The 22,237-nt window shown below is 44.0% G+C and overlaps 1 protein-coding gene across 1 annotated transcript in view; it reads left to right on the top strand.

The window, feature by feature from the left end:
- DOCK5 (dedicator of cytokinesis 5) overlaps positions 1-22,237 on the top strand; it is a gene marked incomplete in the record, with an annotated part of 3,482,443 nt that overhangs the window by 1,811,296 nt on the left and 1,648,910 nt on the right. The window contains 1 exon segment of the mRNA XM_044083155.1: positions 6,348-6,437. Coding sequence (XP_043939090.1) covers positions 6,348-6,437 — 90 coding nt within the window.

Here is a 22,237-nt window from a genome sequence, read left to right as displayed (position 1 = left end):
CCGACAGTACCTTCGATTCTGTCGGGTCCCTTTTCTATGGAACCTAGCTCTCAGAGCTGAGCTTCGAATCCGAGGCGGTCAGTGTGCCTTCGGCTCCGACTAGGTCGGAGCATACTGGCCCTTCTGATCCGATAGCTTCGGCTCCAGCCCTGATCTGCCCGTCGGATCCGAGGGAGAGTCGGCTCTCGGATCCTAGGGGGAGCAACTCTCCTTCGGCATTCGACGTGGTAGAGAGGGTTCTGTCAATGGAATCCAGGCCCCCGGCCTTAGCTACGGCTCCACCCTGCACTCCCTCGCAGATGGGTCCGACTTCCATCACCCGGCCCCAGGGGACAGCCTGCTCAGACGTCCCAGGTAGTTCCCTTGTTGGAACAAGATGTGGCTGGTGAGGCCTCCTCAGACAGCCCCCATGAGGAGGTCCCTCACAAGCGCAAATGCAAAAAGAGGCACTTGGACTCCCCCAAGTCCTTGACTGAGGACACGGACTTGGAGGAAGGGGAAGGCTCCCCAAGATCAACCCCCGAAGATGTCTCATTTGGAGACATCATGGAGATGCTCAGGATCGGGGGGGGGGTGGTCTGCCCCAAAGCCTACCTCGGACGAGACGAGTCCGTGTTCCTGGAGGCATTTGAAGCAGGCCTGTCTACCTCTTGGGTGTCCCCTCCAGCCGATCCCCTGGTAGATCTGATCACTAGCAGGGCTTGGAAGGAGCAGGACTCTGTGGAGCCCGTCCCTAAGAGGCCTGACAGAATTCTCAGCCTGCCTTCGGACAGGTCTCATTGGAGCAAGGGAACCCCTGTAGATGCCATGTTGGTGGTGGCGGCCACCAAGAGGAAACTGGCCCAAGAGAGTCCCTCAGTCCAACCCCTTGACAAGGAGTCCCAGGCGATGGACCGTTTGGGGAAGCGGATGTTTGCTTCAGCCACCTTCTCCATAAGGTCGCTGAACTACATGGCACATGTCATACGGCTCCAGCGGGATCTTATCAAAGAATACGCCGGGTTGCCCCCAGAGTCCATGTCGGCAGAGGACAAACAGGTGTACTCTACCCGAATGGCCACTCTCGGGTCGATTTCCAATACCTCTATGTGGCTGCTGTCCCATGCTATGGAAGGGGCCGCTAGAGCTAGTGGAGCGGGCATCGTACTAAGGCGTCAGGCCTGGCTCCGCCATTGTGATTTTGTGGAACCCTTCAAGGCGTCATTCGCTAATGCCCCATTTGATGGTTCTGCCCTTTTTGGCAAGACCGTACGCGATACCTTGGTCCAGAGCGAGAAAGATGGGAAGACGTCTGCCATCGGAGTCCGCTTCTCTGCTCCCCAGAGGTCATTCTCGAAGAACGAAAAGGGACAGAAGAAGATGTGGTTCTGAAAGTCTCAGCAATCCTGTTTTGCTCCGGACTCCCCGTCCTTCAGAGGCAGTGGAGTACAGGGTGGATGCCGCCTTAGAGGCAGAGGTGGCCCGAAGAACTTTGGGTCCAGAGAACCTTTCTCTGATCAGCCCACACAGCAACCCTGAGGGGTTACCCGACTGCTCCACTCTGGAGGCAGTCGGGAGGCATTTTTCGAAGCACCTAGCAGCTTGGGAGTCCATCACGACAGACCGCTGGTTGCTTCGGATCATATCCAGAGGCTACGAGATTCCGATTCTCCATCCCCCTCTAAGACCCAGATTCCTCCCCGATGTCCCACCCGATCAGAGGGAGGCCGCAGCTACAGATATTCGGCAGCTGCTAGAAAAAGGAGCGATCCAGCACGTCCCCCCAGACCAGTACGGATGGGGCTTTTACTCCAGGTTCTTCTTGGTGCCAAAAAAAGACGGGGGACTTAAGACCAATCCTCGACTTATCCCTATTGAACCTGGAAATAGCCAAAGAAAAGTTCCGGATGGTCACTCTTCAATCCATTCTCCCCCTTTTCAGGAGAATGACTGGATGTGCTTCATAGACCTCAAGGATGTGTACTACCACATCTTAATGGACAGACGATCCAGGAGGTTTCTCTGCTTCCGGCTAGGAGCCAGTCACTATCAGTTCAGGGTCCTCCCCTGGTCTCACCACAGCCCCCAGGGTGTTCACCAAGGTGTTAGCAGTAGTAGCGGCCCACCTGAGACTCCAGGGAATTCAGGTCTTTCCGTACCTGGACGACTGGCTCCTGACCACCCCCACATGGCATCTACTCTGCACAGCCAGAAGTTTCTTCCTTCGCTTAGCTCCCCAGCTGGTGATCACGATTCACGCTGGGAAGTCCTCCATGCTCCCGACTCAGGTCATAGATTTTATCGGAGCCAGGGTAGACACAAACCAGCTCTTAGTTTTCTTAACCCCGGACCGGCTGCGATCCCTAAAACTACATGTGCAGGCCATTCTTCATTGTCCAACCCCTCTGGCGGAACTGGTCCTGAAGGCCCTAGGCTCGATGGCAGCTACCATCAATCTCCTTCCCATGGGGCACCTAAATATGAGAATTCTGCAATGGACACTCCAAGTCCAATGGTCCTTCCTACGTTTTCCCCTAAGCCATCCTGTCCCTCTCAGCAGGGTTTGCAGGAGTGCCCTGTTATGGTGGCTCCGGTCTCCTGACCTCCAAACGGTGCACCCCTTCTCTATGACCCCTCCCCTAGCCATGGTGACCACAGACACCTCTCGCCTCGGGTGGGGGGGGGGGCATTGTTGCGGCAGGACAGTCCAAGGCACGTGGAACCAGACGGAGACCTCACTGCATATCAGTGTCCTGGAGATGAGGGCGGTGCTGTTAGCGTTGCAAGCACTTCAGAGCCTTCTTCCCGTCGGGACGATTGCGATCCAGATGGACAACATGTCCGGCATTTGGTATATCAACAAACAAGGGGGAACCAGGTCCTATCCACTTTGTCGAGAGGCCATGAGAGTTTGGAAATGGGCGATTTCCACCAACCGCTTTCTCGTAGCGACGCACATTCCGGGTCGATTCAACATCCTAGCGGACAGACTGAGTCGCACCATCCTCTCCCCGTACGAGTGGTCTCTGAATCCCAATGTAGCGAAGCAGATCTTCTCCAAATGGGGTCAACCTTGTTGCGATCTTTTCGCCTCTCCTTCAAACACGAAGTGCGACACCTACTTTGCTCTACTTCCCCCACCCGGTGAATCACCAAGAGACGCTCTGGTGCATGCTTGGCCTCCAGGTCTTCTTTATGCTTATCCGCCCCTTCCCCTGATGCTCAAATTTCTGCAGAAAGCCAGACGGTTGGGGTGCACGATAATCCTCATTGCCCCATTCTGGCCTCGTCAGGCATGGCTCCCTTATCTGTGGTCTCATCTAGTGAATCCTTCCTGGATTCTAGATCCCCATCCGGATCTGATATCTCACCCCCTGGGCCTACCAACCCCGAACCTGGGCAACCTCAAGCTCACAGCTTGGTTGATCCAGTTCCACTGTTAGTTCGGACTTCCGGTATCTCTTCCCAGGTCAAAGCGATCCTAGTGGCGGCCCACAAGCCGTCTACTAGGAAGGTTTATCGTAGCAAATGGAAACGTTTTTCTATGTGGGCTGAACATCAGAACCTAGATCCTTTCACAGCTCCGTTACCAGCTGTGTTGGATTTTCTGCCAGGACTGTTTGATAAAGGTACTAGCTCTTCCACAGTCTAGGTACAGTTGGCAGCTATCGCTCATTACCACGTTGGATGTGATCTTGGCCCTCTGACTTCATCCAGATTATGTAAGGCATTCTTAAAAGGCACCTTCCTACTAAGGCCTCCGGTGAAAGAGGTGATCCCTCCTTGGGACTTATCGCTGGTGCTCCTGGCCTTAACAGCTTCTCCCTTTGAGCCTGCTGCCTCGGTAGAACTCAAGTTATTGTCCTGGAAAACGGCCTTTCTTGTCACTATCACGTCGGCAAAAAGGGTTTCGGAGCTTCAAGCCCTTTGTGCCAAGCCTCCATACTTGATTTTCCACAAGGATAGGGTATTCCTCAGGACCAATCCCTCTTTTTTCCCCAAAATTGCTTCCGAAACTAATATCAGTCTATTAATTTGCCAGTCTTCTTCCCCAATTACCAAAATAAGGGCGAATTCAAATTACACTCTTTGGATGTACACAGACAGTTGAGATTTTATCTGCACAGGACAGCCGGTCATAGACGTTCAGATCAGTTATTTGTGTCCTTTGCTAAATCCAGTTTGGGGAAAGCTGTTTCTAAAGTCACACTATCCAGGGGATTTCTCAGTGTATTCTCTTGGCTTATGAGATTTCTGGCAGGCCTGCTCCTCCAGGAGTCCATGCCCATTCAACTCGGTCTGTTTCTACCTCTGCTGCTTTTCGGGCTAGAGTTTCGTTGGATGACATTTGCTCGGCTGCCATGTGGTCCTCATCTCACACTTTTATAAATCACTACAAGTTAGATCTGGTTTCCAGAGGGAGAGCATCCTTTGGCTCCGCAGTGCTCCGGAACATCCTTCCTTGAGGGCCTCCCAAGATTCTGGTAGCTGGGGACTCTGTCCCATAGGTTGATGCACAAATGAAGTTAACTACTTCAGATTAAGAAGTTATGTACTCGCCATAACGTTCCATCTGAGTAGGTAAGCTTCACTTGTCAGCAACTCTCCCTCCCTCCGTCCCCCTGTCCTCTTCGGATGTTTTTGGTGTTCCTGCTTCTCGGTAGGTTGTACCCGGTTTACCCTAGGCAGGTTGCAATTGCAAGCCTTGTTGTAGGCAAACTCGATCTGAGGTCAGGAAGGGATGGCAGGGAGTTATGGGTAAGGGGGAGGAGCTTGGAGGTCAGATCTTAGCTGCTGGAAACTGCCGGCTCTGATCCGATATGGATCCGATAACCCATAGGTTGCTGACAAATGAAGTTTACCTACTCAGATGGAATGTTATGGTGAGTACATAACTTCTTATTATCGCAATACAGTTCTAACAAATACTTATTGGCAGAGGTCAAATATCATTACAGTTGTGCTTGCCATTATGTATGCTTTAAGATAAAATATTCTGATACCTTGTAAAGTAGTAAGGTTTTGGAATTAATGCAAATATGAACAAGCAATATTTGGCACCTAGATGCACAGTAAGAGTTAACTGCAGAAACGTCTGGAGGTGCACTTGGCTGTAATGAGTTTGTTGAATTTATGTAAGCTGCCACACAATCTGTAAAGGTTTCTTAAGGAATTATTTGAGAAATTTTTTGAGAAATATTTTTATGTACTAAAAATATACTAAATAGTAATAAAAATGATGTGTAGAATGTGTATAAATAAATTTAACCTCAGTTCTGCTTTGATTAGATTTATTGCATCACATGTTTTTATCATGCCATTATTATCATATAGTATTGGTATAATTCCTCAAATTACCATACTGGTGGACACATGCACATACTCGCACACTTTTATACATGACTGGTTTACTTCATCCACTGTTTTCTGTATTTTTTGTGTTTATTTCTACCAGTTTTCATTGTATAAACACGTTTTTGGGGCTGTAAACATGAAAACTGTCATGACTTTTTTTTTTTTGCAAAGCACTGACATTTTTTTCTGAACTATTAATTGCTTAGTTTTTTATATACACTAATACACATGGATGGATATTTACTTAGATATTATTAGACAGATGCATTTTTATATTTATGGTGCTCTAGTTTGATTGTTTATGGTTAGATAGTTATGTGTTTTACTTGATTTTAGTTCTCATCACAGACCAGATGAAGGCTTTATTGAATTAGCCGAAAGCCATTTTAGTTAAAGCTCTTCTTTATGCAATTTTAATACCTGGTCTTGGAAGTAGGTAGTGTTTTCCTTAACTATGATTTATTTTGATCTAATTATTCGTGCGTGGGGGTGGGTACTTGCCATTCTAAAATGCACATTTACTGCCCTGTATATATTGTTCGCCTTGTACAGGCTGGTTTAAAATTCAACATTAAGTATATATTTTCCACACCTACTTCTAAGTATATAAAAGCTGATATTTTTAACATTATTAAAATATTTCTGATTTTTTGTTACTGAGGATCACTTGTCTTTGACGAATAAAGGCTTGTTGCTTTTGAGCACTAACTTGGTTCCATGATTTTCGGAAATTATTGTGACTGAGTTCATCAGCAAAGTTTAAAGACCACTAGTTTCTCTGTTTTTTATTTTGTAAAGCCTGTGACTACCACCCTAAATTAGACAGGACTATAAGCAGAAAAGAGTTGTGTGATTTAAGCATTCCACTGGAGACCTTATAGTTGACTCTCATGTTTTTCTATTTTTTGAAAGATACACCCAGTTTACTATTAATGTTATAAAAGAGATTCCATATAATGAAACCTACAGTATTTTAGAATGTGATTTTTTTTTTTTGTTTCATGTTTCTCTAGTTTTTGCAAGATACACTTGATGCACTTTTTAATATTATGATGGAGATGTCGGACAACGAAGCCTACGATGTTCTGGAATTTGATGCACTGGTACGTCATATATTTTACTGAGGCATTGCTTTAACTGTATCTCTGTGTCTTGCAGTAACCACATTCTGCCTATTCTTTAGCCTATCACCACCAATCCATATTTCCTTTTGTCTGCTGCTTTCATTTGTCACACATTTATTCCAGTCACATACTGCTCTTTCCATTTAAAATTGTTTTGTTTCATCTTGCTTGATTCATTCCTTTCTTCCCTGTCTCTCTCCAGCAGGGTGCTGGGGAGTTGCAGGGTTCACTAGAAACATACCTAAAGCATGAACACTGCAGGGTCATGTAAAAGGCAGTCTGAGTCCACCCACCATTTATTTTGGACAGACATTGTACCACCTCTGCCCTTGTAAGTGTTAGGCAGCCAGTCTTTTCTGTGTGCATTTTAGCCTGTGCAGTGACTAGTCTGAAGATTTAAGTGTTTCAGTGTCCTAGTTCGTAAGAAATAGCCTTGCAGTCTGTAAACCCTCCTCCACAGACACCCTGCTGGTCAGCTTTTGCTCTCTACTTCTTAACAGACACTGAGATTTACTCTTATTATTCTTACTCATACTGTTTCTTTCTCGCTTATATTTTTTCACTTTTTCTAGACTTGCTACTCCTTTTATTTATATCCTCCTGTCTTTTTTCAGTAAAACTGACTGCTTTCAAGGATGTTATCCTTGGTCTTCCCTCCCTTTTATAGTTTTCTTTGCCAGAGACAGTTATTAAACCACTTTCATCTCTGATCCAGTACATATGCATAGTCACCATTAACTCCGTGCACTCAACTGCCTCTTAAAAGTAGAAAAGGGCGTTTTTATTTTCCTGTAGAAATGTCCCTGCAAACAGATATATATGTAATAGTGACATTTGTGGTTTGGACACCAGCCTGTATGTGGGCTGTATTTTTATGTAAATTATAAATGTTTTGGTAGCCTAAAACAAAGACCTTTGTACACTATGCTAGCTCAGTTTTGTTAGATCACAGCAACCCTATCGGTACTCTCTGTCTCCAGCTGGGCTCCATTGATTGTTTTTAGCAGTCCACTGTTGCCCTTCCTTAAATTTATTTCTACTTTGGCCCAGACACGTGTTTAGCCACTTTCAGTTCTGAGCCAGTATTTTATTTTTCCTGAGCTGCAGTCCTACATTTTGGCTTACTTTTTCTCATTGTTTTGCTTATCTTTGGGAGGGTGGGGGTGGGTGGAGTTTAATAGCCTTTGGACTTGGCAGTTCATAGTCCGTAGAATCCTCCTTACCATTACATAATCAGTTAAGTGTATTTTTTACCGTTTTATATCACCATTAGTCAAGATAACCTGATATTGCATTAACTCTCCTAAAACTGTGTTCTAGAGCAACAAAATCAAGAGTTTCATGTAGTAGCACACAGGTCTTTTAAACTGTATTGTTCTTTTTTACTTATCTCTCTAAGTAGATCTGTGTGTGTTCATTCCCTTCAGTACAGCTCTTTTGATTGTGCACCTTTAACTCCTAGTGGGCGTGGCTTGAGCCTTTAAAAAATAAAGTTATCACCTTACAATTCTAAAAAATACTCATTGACATTGGTCAAATATCAATACAATTGTGTTTGCCATCATGTATGCTTCAAGATAAAATATTCTGATACCTTGTACAGGGCACGGGTTTGGAATTATTAATGCAAATATGAACAAGCAATATTTGACGCCTAGAGGAGCAGTAGGGGGTAACTGCAGATGCACCTGGAGGTGTCACTCGGATGTAATGAGTTAAGTCCAGTCACTGATTGTTTTTCCTCTGTTTCTTTGCCAACTTGCGTTTTCAACCTGCTTCATTCACCCTCATGAACGGTCTGCAAGCTCACTCTGTTTCCCTACCCTACTCCAATTCCAACCCATGCCTTATTTCTCTACATTTATAGTTCCATAGCAGCACCCACATTTTCCACAAACCAATATCATAATTTCCTTCCAGAAAAAAAACAGTCAGAATAACACCCACTTTAGTTTACCACCTAGCACACTCTCTCAAACTGCTGTATTTCTTACCCCCCTGTAACTCGCATTACATTTCTACAACCAACCTATTACCGTCCTAACATTTTCTAATCCTGATTTACATCAAAGATAAAACCCAAGTTTATTGGGTGAGCAAACTGGTATAACTAAAGTGATGATCTTTTTCAGCGATGATTCAGAATCTGAATTGCCTAGACATGGTAAGGCCTTTTGAGTCTAATTATGCTGGCCGCCAAAAAAGCATTTACTAGACAATGGAAATCAAAGTTTAAACCAACTTTACCAGAAGTAATAAATATAGTAACAGAGGTAAAAACTGGAATTGGGATCTTTAGAAAAGGGAAGGAGCAAACTACATAGGTAAAACATGGGTATTGTGGGAACATGATGTGCAGTTGAGGAACAAGGTTTAAAATAAGGCAGGATTTGAATGAACTATGTAATAACTGACAACAAGTGGATATACTATAAGCGATGTATAATGTTTGCAACTAAAATTGCATTAGTGTGGTTTGTTTTTCATTTTTACAAATGTAAGCTTGCCTATGCCATACGTAATAATTTAGTAAAGATGTTTTTTTGTTAAAAAAAAAAAAAAAAAAAAAAAAAGGTAAAACCCAAGTTAAATAAGATGCCCCTAACTCAGATTATTCTACTATTCCTCCTAACTCTACTAGCCTTAATCACCAATTATCAAATCCACCACCCTCAAATCAAATACCTAGGACTTCAATTAGTCCTCACAAAGAATATCAACATTTACCCAGCCTGTCTTTCTCTATAGCACCCTACCTTTATAAACAAACCACATCTGATTTGTTTGTCTAAAAATACCTTAAAACTAAGTGTCCACATTTACAAGCAAATACCAAACCAAGACCAAAATATAACTGGCCACACTCTACCCTCTGTAATATATTAATTCAAATAACTAGCAGATATATTCACCACAACCCAGGTCCTACTACTCATAAAACCATCACTTCCATCCTGAAGTAAACCAGTCACTTAATACCTCTCAAAAAAAAAAAAAAAAAAAAAAACAGAATCCAGACTCACCTTACTGAATAGGAACCTAAGAATTGTGTGCAGTAAAATGTAAGACATCCATTTCTATCTTGCCACACACAGTCCTGATGTAGTCATAGTTACTGAAACCGGGTTAAAAAAGAAATTAAGGATAAATGAGATCACCGTCACCCCCAGGATGTAATATACTGAGGTATGACAGACAAAACACGCATGCAGGAGGAGTAACATCTATAAAATTTCCCTAACCATCAGATGTTATGTGATCCTATCTCGCCTACATTCTGACTGATGGGTTCGGAGCCGATCCCTCGGCTCCGACTCGGCACGCTTATGCCAAAGAGCGAAGTCTCTTACTGGCTGAGCTTACCATATCCCAGGATGCACCACTACCAGTCCCCCAGATCTCGTTTGCCGCTAACAAGTGAAGACGTGGTCTCGAGCTGGCTGAGTTAAGTAGTGATTATTTCACTAGTTTTTCTGTCAGGATTTTCTTCATTCTCAACAAAAAGCTGTTTTAACAGCTATTCTTGTGTTTAGAGTGCGTTTGACAAAATTCACTTGGTGAATTCTTGTGTTGTGAGTGTGGACTAGGAGTACCTCTTGTCTGGAAAGGCCTTTCCCGGTCTTTTTATTTGTAGGTGACTTCGGTTCTGTTTCGGATCATTTTATATTTCTCTTCTTTAAGAAGAACTAGCAGAGAGAAATTATTCAAATTTACAGAGTTTGTGCTGTGTTTTGACTACAGAGTATTGCGAGTGATAACTGTAAGCCTATTCTAGGTGTGTCACCAGTGTTTCTTCCAGTTAGTTTTCTGAAATTTTCGATTATGTCTCAGAATCCTAGGCCTTCGGGCTTTAAGAAATGTGTAAAATGTAGCTTCAAAATGTCCATCACGGACGATCACTCGCTCTGTGTGTATTGCTTAGGGGCAAAACATTTACAGGAATCATGTAGTGTATGTCACGCTTTTTCCTCAAGGGTCCTCCAGGAGAGGAAAAATAAATTAATTCTTAAGGGATTAATTAAACCTTCTTTCGAAGAAGCTTTGGCATCCTCTCCTTCTCCGCCAAAGAAAGGGCGTCGGCTCCGACCAGTCCGTCGGATCCGATCGCTAAGAAACAAAGGCAGGCCTCTCCTTCGGCTCCAAGGACTTCGGAGCCGAGGTCGGAACGGTCTGCCTCGATGCCACCAGTATCGACTCCTCTGGCTTCGGAGCCGATAGCTGGGGGATCGAGAGGCGGGTCATCTTCGTCGGCTCCACTGCTCTCGGAGCCGACAAAGGTTGCCCGCTCAGACACTTCCTCCTCGGCGCCGAAGTCCACCTCGGCACCGATGGAATCTGGTGTGTGTATTCCTTCGGCGCCGATAGTTGTCGAGTCTCCTCGGAGCCGGTCCCCTAGTCCTTTGGGGCCGTTGGAGAGGCCATCTCGAACCCGTTCTGTTTCCTCTCGGTCTTCGAGGATGTCAGATTCTGATATAGACAGGGTGCTCCAAAGACTGTTCCAGTCCCCAGTCTTCCAAAAATTTGTTTCGGTTCCGACCCAGTTGGCTTCGGAGCCGATGACCTTGGCCCACCCCATTGCCATTCCTCCTCCGACTGCTTCGGCTCCGTCGGAGCAGGTGCTGTCGGAGCCGGTGGAGATATCAGGGTCGGCTCCGACCCTTACTCCAACCCGGGCCTTCGGGTCCGAGTTTGGTACGCGGACTTCTTCGGCTGGACCCGGGGGTGATGTTTCGGGGCCTATGCTTTCGGTTCCGAGCCTCCCCCTCGGTGCTTCGGCTGCGGGACTTCCGTTGGCTATCACGGCTCTGGGGACCGGACACTCCCAGGATTCTGGGGGTCCGGCTTTCAGAGCCATGAGGAGTGCCTTGGCCAAGTCCTCTTCGGCCATCTCTCCGGCTTTACCGGCACCTTCCCTGGGCGTGGAGACTGGGTCTTTGGCAGTTCCCCTGTCCGTAGTCAGCGGAGCCCCGGGGCCTGAGGTTACCCCAGTGGGGGTTCCCCTCCTCCTGAGGGTTCTTCGGAGTTGTCTTCGGAGGAACCCCCAAGGAAGAGATCGTGCAAGAGGAAGCACGTGGACTCCCCTGAGTCTATTACATCAGACACTGATCTGGATGATGCAGAGGGGTCCCAGTCGTCCTCAGATGATGTCTCATTTGCAGACATCTTAGAGATCCTCAAACAACGAGGCGGCTGGATATCCAAACCCCCCTCTGCTGACGAGTCAGTGCTCCTCAAGGCCTTTGGGGCTCAGCCCTCCGCCTCCTGGGTGTCTCCGCCTTCGACGAGCTTCTGGATTTAGTTTGTCGAAGGGCGTGGGAACATCCAGATACCGTGGAACCAGTCCCTTCTCGTCCAAATAAATTTTTGTCTGCTCCCCCCGAGAAGGAGTTCCTCACTAAAGGAGTGGCTGTAGATGCCATGGTGGTGGCATCTGCTACACAACAGGACGTGGCAGAGGCTTCAACGTCCGTCCATCCTCCTAATAAGGAGTCTAGGAGTATGGACAGGTACGGGAAGCGCACCCTGACTTCAGCGGCCTTTACTTTAAGGTCTCTGAATTATTTGGCACATTTTACCAGGCTTCAGAGGGATCTGGTCAAGGAGTTGTCAGATTCCCTCGCGGGTAACCTACCTGAGCAGCTAGCCCAGTCAGTTAGCTCTCAGTTGGCTATCCTTATGTCAATTTCTAACTCGTCCATGAGGCTCATTTCCTATGCGGCCGAAGGGGTGGGTAGAGCGGCAGGCACAGGCGTGGCTCTACGGAGACAAGCCTGGCTCCGCTTGTGTCAGTTTGCGGAGGCCTTCAAGTCTTCCTTCGCCGACGCTCCCTTTGATGGGTCTTCATTGTTTGGACCCAAGGTTAAAGACACCCTTACCCGCTGTGAGCAGGAGGGAAAAACTTTATCTGCCGTAGGTGCCCGTTATTCCACTCCCTTTCGGCCTTACCCCAAGGCTAAAGGAGGGGGGAAATGTGGTTCCGCAAATCTCGCAAGTTTTTCTCCCAACAGCAGGAAGATTCCCCTTCCAGAGGCAGAGGACGGGAAAGTTTTTCAGGGAGACGCCGTCCCAGAGGCGGCAGAGGGCCCCGCAATTCTGGAGACCGCGAGTCCTTTCGTGGCTCTTCAGCCTCCCACACGTCATGAGGGATTGCCCGGCTGTGCTGCTCCGGAGCCAGTCGGGTGTCGTTTTGCCAAGCACCTAAAAGCCTGGGAGTCAATCACTCAGGACAGATGGGTGCTTCGGATCATTGCCGGAGGTTACACCATCCCATTCACATACTCGCCCCACCGTCCAAAAGAATTCGGACCCACCACCCAGTCAAAGGGAAATGGCAGCCGCAGAAGCTTTAAAGCTGCTAGAAAGGAGTCATCCAACCGGTCCCCACAGACCAGATCGGATCAGGAAATTACTCCAGGTTCTTTTAGTGCCAAAAGACAGGGGACCTGAGACCAATATTGGATCTCAGCAGACTGAACCAATCCGTCACGAAATCCAAATTCGAATGGTCACGTTACAATCCATTCTCCCATTGTTGGAGAAGGATGTTTGGATGTGCTCCATAGACCTCAAGGACGCCTATTATCACATACCGATACATCAGGCGTCCAGGAGGTATCTGCGCTTCAGCCTGGGAGTCAGTCATTACCAATTTTGCGCTCTGCCCTTTGGTCACACCACAGCCCCCAGGGTGTTCACCAAGTGTTTGGCAGTAGTGACGGCTCACCTGAGAAGTCTTGGATTCCAAGTGTTTCCCTATCTCGGCGACTGGCTCCTGACTGCCACCACCAGGCATCTACTAATGGACAACCTCAAAGACACCATCTCCCTGGGTATTACCCTAGGGATTACATTCAATTGGTCAAAGTCTGTCTTGCTGCCCTCTCAACGCATAAAGTTTATAGGAGCAGAGATAGACTCAAGATTGATGCGTCTTTCTTCCTGCCGAAAGGATCCAAACTTTACAGGGCCAAGTTCAAGCTCTGATCTCGAGATCCAAAGCCCCAGCCAGGATGGTTCTACAAGTTTTAGGCTCAATGTCTGCCACGGTTCTTTTGGTTCCTCTGGCAAGATTACACATGAGGATTCTTCAGTGGCTATTGTCAACTCAATGGTCTTTTCAGGATCTTCCCCTCAATCATCACATCATGATTACGGAAATATGCAAAAGGGACCTTCGCTGGTGGCTTCAGACATCCAATTTGGATCAAGGAAAACCCTTTGTTCTCCCCTCTCCAGTGGTTACCCTGACGACAGATGCCTCCAAGATAGGGTGGGGGGGGCATTGTCTGGGCAGGCTAGTTCAGGGCTCCTGGCTTCCAGACTGCGCTCTTCTCCACATCAACGTGTTGGAGATGAGGGCTGTACTTCTATCCCTACAAGCCTTACACAAGTTTCTTCCTCAGGGCATCATCGCCATCCACACAGACAACATGTCGGTGGTTTGGTATCTGAACAAACAAGGAGGGACCAGATCATACCCCTTTGCAGAGAGGCCATGAGAGTGTGGGAATGGGCTGTAGCTACCAACCGCTTCTTGGTAGCGACCCACATCCCGGAATGTCAAATATATTGGCAGACAAATTGAGCAGGACAATTCTCTCTCCTCACGAGTGGTCTCTAAACCACACAGTAGCAGCTCAGGTTTTCAGGAGATGGGGACCGTGCTGCGACCTGTTTGCAACTCCACTAAACACCAAGTGCCAAAGGTTCTTCTCCTTGATCCCACATCAGGGAGTACCAGCCATGGATGCTCTAGCACAACCTTGGCCAACAGGGCTACTTTATGCCTTTCCTCCAATTCCGCTTCTTCCCAGAGTTATTCAAAAGCTTCTCAACTGGGGTCTTCAATGATACTGATTGCCCAGACTGGCCTCGCCAGGTATGGTTTCCTACCTGAAGAAGCATGCAGTGGACGATCCGTGGACTTTAGACCTAATTCGGACTTGCTAATCCATCAGTCGGGACGCCGGCATCAGTCCCTTCAATCTTTGAAATTGACAGCTTGGCTCCTCCACTTCCGACTTTAGTTAGAAGGCACACACTAGACCCGGAAGTTGTTCACATTTTATCTTCGGCCCACAAACCCACCACTAACAAATTGTACCTTAGTAAGTGGAAGAGGTTTGCTATCTGGGCTCAACTCAAGGGCTTAGACCCTATCACTGCTCCTGTCCCAGAGGTCTTGAAATTCTTAACATCCCTGTTTAATCAGGGATCTTCTGTCTCAACTATTAAAGTCCAACTAGCGGCTATCTCTAAATTCCACGAATCCATGGATCCTCCTTTGATGAGCAGCAGACTATGCAAAACTTTCATTAAAGGTGCAAGCCTATTAAGACCCCCAATTTTTCATCCTGCACCTCCGTGGGATCTTGATTTGGTGCTTCGCGCATTAACATCGTCCCCTTTCGAACCGGCTGCTACATGCGAGTTAAAATATCTGTCTTGGAAAACTGCCTTCTTAGTTGCAATTACTTCGGCAAGAAGAGTTTCAGAGCTTCAAGCCCTGTCTATTAAGCCACCGTACTTGATTTTCCACAAGGATAGAGTATCACTTAGGCCTAATCCATCCTTTGTCCCAAAGGTCTGTTCTAGTTTCTGCCTCCAACAATCTCTAGAGCTACCGGATTTCTTCCCAAAATTCTCCAATGAAGCAGAATACACTCTTCATAAATTGGATGTTCACAGGCAATTACGCTTCTATTTAGACAGGACTCAGCAACTTCGTAAGTCAGACCAGTTGTTTGTGTCCTTCTCAGATAATAAACTGGGCCAAACCATCACAAAAGCTACTATCTCAAAATGGATCAGAGATTGCATAACTCAGGCTTATTCTTCGAATAAGCAACTTACAACATCTATCAAGGCTCATTCTACCAGAGCTATGGCTACTTCTATAGCTTTTCATTCCAAGCTTGCTATATCGGAAATCTGTGCTGCTACTTGGTCCAATCCGCACACTTTCATTTCCCACTACAAATTGGATGTGGCATCTAAAGGACGAGCTTCATTTGGTTCCACGGTACTCAGGAGTGTTTTCCAGTGAGCCACCCAGGATTCAGGTGCTAGGGACGCTGTCCCATCAGTCAGAATGTAGGCGAGATAGGATCACATAACATCTTTTAGTTATGTACTCACCATAACTTCAGATGTTTGGGATCCATCTCGCCTACATTCCTAATACCCACCCTCCTTCCCCCTGCCTTGGAGATCAGAAGAGATTGAACGGTTTTGAGTTCTACTGTTTTATCTTGTTTCATCTGATGATGTTATATAAGCAGGGTATGCATGTGTGCATGTATGCGGACAAACTAGATCTGGGGGACTGGTAGTGGTGCATCCTGGGATATGGTAAGCTCAGCCAGTAAGAGACTTCACTCTTTGGCATAAGCGTGCCGAGTCGGAGCCGAGGGATCGGCTCCGAACCCATCAGTCAGAATGTAGGCGAGATGGATCCCAAACATCTGAAGTTATGGTGAGTACATAACTAAAAGTTTACTCCCACAGGAAATACACAACTGCAAGTAGTCAAAACTTTTTCAGATGATACAAGAATGTCAATGTGAAGAAACAACCTTTAAAGCAGGAAAGCTGCAGCACCAAGAAAACATCAGTTTGGGACAAGAATGTGATATAAAAGAACTTGAGCAAGAGGGAATGTATAAATATTTGGGAATTGATGAAGGATCAATAATAAAACATGAACAAATGCGAATAAAGTCCTGAAAACAGCATTAACATCTAGAACCAAGTTTAAGCTATAGACCAATTTGCTCTTCTTGTCCTAACTTTCAGTTTTGGAGTGTTTGACTAGCCCCAAAATGTGTTGGATAGATTAGACAGAAAAACAAGAGGGATGCTTCATGCTCATCAAATGATTTATAAAAATCAGTGCTTACCAAGATTATCTATTCCTCATTCCGAATGAGGTATGGTCCTTCTTGAAATTGATTTACATGTATAGATCTGCAGTCATGGAAATGCATATATATCTGCTGACCTCACAAGACCCACACATAGTGAAAGGTTTGAAACAGGAGAATAAATCTAAGATGCCTTCCCCTGTGTAGTCTAGCAGAACCTCATTGACATCAAGCAGGAATGGAAATCAAACCAGAAGTAGATAAAAATATCGGGTAGCAACTGAGTGTTCCAAAAAAGGAAGACTATAAGATGACGGATCAGATGAGAAGGCAAAAAATGTGGAAAATGCATAAATATAGTTGCAAGTATAGAAAACTCTTGAAACAACCTCATGTTGATAGGATCGAACGTAGGAATGGTTAAAAAGATGTAAATTCTAATCAAAAGGTGAAAGGTTAATATTGGCAGCCCAACATAGTGGACTACGTGCATGTTGATTGACAAAGTTCGTTGAACATGTGGGTGTAACAGACAAATGTCAGTTTTGTGAAACAATTGGCAACGGTTGCGCACACTGTTGCTGGTTGTGACATACTAGTGGTAGGAGGACTGTATACTGAAAGGCATAATAATGTAGCAAGACTGCTGTACTAGGGTTTGTACAGACATTATAATACTGAAGTAGCTGAAAAACACTGGAAATGTAAGCCACAAACCATCATAGAGAATGATGTCTACATTACATGGGATCACCCATTAACAACAGTTCAGAAGACAGATGCGAGAAAATGAGATATATAGTGGTCTATGAAAAGAAGACAAAAGTAGCATTCATCTTTGAAATCGCTATACCTAGTGACTACATTGTCTTGCGTACAGAGAGACACCAAGTCATAAAATATCAGAATTTGCAGCCAGAAATAAAAATGAGGAAGAAAGATACCCAGACAGTTCCAGTAGTAGTAGGAGCAACAGGTCTTATAAAAAATAATCTACAGTCTTAATAGGATATGTTACTGATACATGTAACTCCATGTGAATTGCAGGAGTCATTACTGGGCACATTGTGGGTGCTGCGAGGGGCACTTCTGGCTAACATCAGATTGAAGCAATACTAATTTCCTGAACTTTAATCATACTTTGACTTGGGAATGGGGTTAATTTCCATCATGGTATTAAAAACCCAAAAGACTTGGAGAAATAAGAAAAAGAAAACTACAGGGTCCAAATGGACAGGTTATAAATCAGCAAGCAAATAAGAGTATTATTGCTGGAATTAAATCCATTCTCAAGTCTTGGTGAGTGCCTTTACAAATTGTACCCTGTCTTTCACAAAATCTCACCAAGATCGTTGTCTATAAACTGCATTTTCTATAGCATATATCATGGACAGAAGTAGGTTAAAAAATGAGATAGCTGGGTACACAAGACCCAGGATAAAAAAAATATACACAATCCTGGTAGGCACACCAGTGCCAGGACTGGAAAAAAATGACAGTGTGGAATCCTTAAGACATGTAAACATTCCTACAGTGGTGCTAGGCCAGGCCCAGGGGGAGGATGGCCCCCTGTTGCAGAAGGATGTAGTAGTCCAGAAAAATCACAAAAAACTGATGGGACAAAAAAGCCACAAGGACAGTAGAGTGGTCCACTGAGGATAAGAAAGAAATTGTGTTGCTAATATATGCAAGAAACCCAGAATTTCCAGGCAAAAGATGTGCAAAAAGACTAAGGGAAAAATTAGAGGAAAGTAAAATACTTGCGTAAAAAAAACTGTCAGAAGCTTCAAATAAAAAGTTGTGTTCATTAATACATGAGATTTATGAAAACATTATATAGACCAAGAAACCTTGGAACGTTTGGAAGAAGAAACAACTGAGGAAGTGCAAAATTATAAAGAACAAAATGTAGAGATTTTTGAAAGGTATAAAAAAGAAGTATGGACATGAGAAAGAGTCAGATCTGATATGGTGCAATATTGATGCAAAGGAAAAAGCTAAATTAATCAATACGAAAAAAGCAACCCTGAAAATATTCAAAGAGAAATACAGGCAAAGGCATCCAGATATGGAACATTTCACAATACAAAAATAAGATTATAAGAGACTAATAAGAGCAATGTAGAACAAAAGATTAGAAAAGTTGAAGTAAAAAAAATAGAATTTGAAATTATGGATTACTTGCGAAGTGAATGATTTAGTATAGAAAGTCTAACACAGGTTACATCATAACATGATGCAAAGGAGGAACCAAAACTATTCAATGCAAAAAGAGCAGCACCAAAGATATTTGAAAAGAAATGCAGGCAAAGGCCTCCGGATATGGAAAATTGTACAGTGCAAGAAATAAGAAAACAAAGTGGAAAAGTAGCAGAGGATTAGTAATGGAGAAGTTAAAGAAATATAAACTCAGGTTATGGATTACTTGTGAAGTGAAGTATTTAGAGTAGAAAATCTAACTCAGATAACATCACACCAAGATAAGAGCAATGGATCCCCAAATTAAGGAGAAACCAGTGGAGCGGAAAATATCTGATTGGTTGCCATATGAAGATACTTTGGAGCCTGCCCTTGGAAACTAGTACAAAAGTTTAGTTGGGAGTTGGACAGCAAGGGAAGGAACAGGAAACTGTGGCAACTCTGACAGTGTGGTGGAGTGATAGGCCCGTGAGTTCCCATGCGTAAGAGTAACGAATGACACAGGATTAAGCTAAAGAGAATGTTGAGTAGGAAGATGCTCTGGAACTTTCTTTAAAATGCCCGCAGGAAATGTAGAACAAAAAAAAATGTGCCCTCACTTTAGAAGAAAATAATCTAAGAGAAGTGTTGCTTGATTTAATAGAGATGGATACACAGATTAAGATGAGTGAAAGAAGTAGACTACAAAAAGTTAATAAAACCCAAAAGTTGGAAGTCTGATAAAACAAATGAACACAGTATTTAGGACTATTCATAGAGATTCATACGATATAACGGACGTAAATAGGATATATTGCTGTGTGGCAAAATTTGTAGCAGATAAATTTTTACCACAAAAACAGAGGGCAGTAAGGGAAAGGAGGGGAAGAAATCAAATGCCATCATGGAAAGTATCATATAGAGAAGACTGTAAAGCAGTTAACACAAGTGTCACTTTCAGAATATAGAAGAGGGAACAGATCATCACAAATACTAAGACGTGATAAAAGCAATGTGCATTATCAGAACAGGTCAGGATTTATTGTGCACTATCGCAAACAATAAACTAAAAGTATCAGCACAGGCAGAAAATATATTTGTTGATTTGACATTTGATGACCGGGATAGTCTGACTAAGCAAGAGCCCTTTTTCAGTGGAGGCCTGGGGAGAAAAGCTCCACAGTACAACTTAACAAGAAAAATTACAAGATTAAAATAAGAGTATAGTAAAAAAATATTCAGTAAAACAAATGTGTCCAAGAGGCTCTACAGTACAAATAAGCAAGAAAAATTAAAAGATTAAAGTAAAATACAGTAAAAATTACAATAAAGCAATTTAGCAAATATTTGTAACTGTATACGTGAGATGAGCAGCAACATATTTAATGTGAGTACTAGGTATAGAAATTGGGTAATAACTGAACACTGGGGAAAAGACACACTGGTATTTCATCAGTGAACATCTGTATAGTTCAATATGGTTTGTTAGAGAGTTAGTAGTAGGGAAGGGAGGAATACAGAGGATATTGAAAGGAGAAAGGGATGAGTTCTAGTGGGATGATTACAGTGACAGGTCCAGGTGCTGTTGAGGTACCCTTTGAGAGTTTTCTTTAATTTCTAGATATGGGTGGTAATTTTTTTTTTTTTTTTTTACTGAATACATTTTTATTGATTTTCAGGAACATAAACATATATACAGTATGTATGCCAAAGAAATATTTACATAGTCAAAGCTCAAAGTGGAGAAACAATTCCAAAAACAAACATTACAAAACCAACTATTTACATAGGATATCTATACTTGAAGAACTTTGTTTTCCTGGATTTAGCTTTGAATAAGATAATTTATTACAGTCTTCAGTTTCCAGCACTTGATTTACTTTCTGCCAGGCCATGCTTAAGGAAGTAGGTCATTCTGTTCTTTCCTTGATTGTTTTCATTTCCAACTGCGAGACTGATAAAACCATGTTACAACTTTTCAGTTATGTATAATATTTTTACTTGCAATAGCGAGGAGAATCCACGAAATTATGTATTTTTGCCTTGGAACAAGGTGGCACAGGTATATTCAACAAAACTAAAGATTTTATAAGTTGGAAATTATCAGTGAACAGTGCCTGTAACAATAGTTTATACTTTCCCAATATTGTTTAAGTAAATGGCATTCATAGAACATGTGTTGCCAATTGACTAGTGATAGTGATTTACACCTCCAACATCTTTTTTTTTTTTTTTTTTTTTTTTTTTTTTATATATTAGTTCTAATTTGTGTAGTATTAAGTATGTTCTATGTATAAATTGCCATGTGAAAAATTGCCAATACAGTGATAAAAATGTTAGTTTTGGAGATGTAAGAATTATTATTTTTATCTTTATCATTTGGCATTTTACCATTAACTGTTTCATATTATTTCCATATATTTTGTTCATTATGAACTCCTTGTTTCTTACTTGTACACTGCTGATAAAAGTCCTTTCCCATTTGTGGGAAATTCCATCAGCGTTATTTACTGCTGTATGAACTTAGGAACCTTTTCCCAAACAGACTTCTGCATTATTGCCTGCTGGTTTAAAACTGTTTGTCTTAATCCTTGCAGTGTTAACCACATGTTATTTTCAAGGTTGAACTTTAATAATTTGCTGTATCATAGGATGTTATGTGATCCTATCTCGCCTACATTCTGAATGATGGGGCTCGGAGCCGATCCCTCGGCTCCGACTCGGCACGCTTATGCCAAAGAGCGAAGTCTCTTATTGGCTGAGCTTACTATATCCCAGGATGCACCACCACCAGTCCCCCAGATCTCGTTTGCCGCTTCCCTGTGAAGACGTGGTCTCGAGCTGGCTGGGCTAAGTAGTTTATTAAACTAACTTTTCTGTCAGTTTTTTGCTGTTTTTGCTCACAAAAGCTGTTTTAACGGCTATCGCTAACTTTGTGTACGATTTGGATTTGGAATTGTGTGTGATTGGGTTCAGTTTGTTTTCGGCCCCCCCCTCCATCCAGGGCCTTCCCGGACTGTTAACCTTTATACTTACAGGGTCTCTAGTAATTGTACAAATTGGTTAGAGTTACCTGTTCTTTTTACAGGAAGAGTTGGCATTAATTATTACTGTAAGCTTTTATTTATCAGCAGTAAAAATTTAGTGTACTTTCCTGTCAGAGTGACTAGATTTGTGTATCAACATGTCTCAAACCCCTAGGCCTTCGGGCTTTAAAAAATGTTCTAAATGTGCTTTTAAGATGTCTGTTACTGATGACCATCTACTTTGTGTTTATTGTTTAGGGCAAAGCACTTGCAGGAGTCATGCAGCGTATGTCACGCTTTTTCCTCAAGGGTCCTCCAGGAGAGGAAAAATAAATTGATTCTCAAAGGGTTGATTAAACCCTCTTTTGAAGAAGCCTTGTCTTCCTCTCCGACTCCTGCCAAAAAGAAAAGGGCTTCGGTTCCGACCAGTCAGTCGGATCCGACTGCCAAGAGACCTAGGCAGGCCTCTCCTTCGGCTCCAAAGACTTCGGAGCCGAGGTCCGAACGGACTGCCTCGATGCCTCCAGTATCGACTCCTCGGGCTTCGGAGCCGATGGCTGGGGCATCGAGAGGCGGGTCACCTTCGTCGGCTCCACTGCTCTCGGAGCCGACAAGGGTCGCCCGCTCAGACACTTCCGCCTCGGCGCCAAGTCTACCTCGCACCGATGGAATCTGGTGTGTGTTTCCTCGGCGCCGATTCTCATCGAGTCGC

This window comes from Protopterus annectens, chromosome 9.part0, assembly GCF_019279795.1.
Source record: "Protopterus annectens isolate FY-2018-M chromosome 9.part0, PAN1.0, whole genome shotgun sequence".
NCBI lineage: Eukaryota > Metazoa > Chordata > Ceratodontiformes > Protopteridae > Protopterus > Protopterus annectens.
The sequence above is the reverse complement of the archived record's forward strand: the minus strand, read 5'-3'. Positions and strand labels throughout refer to the sequence as shown.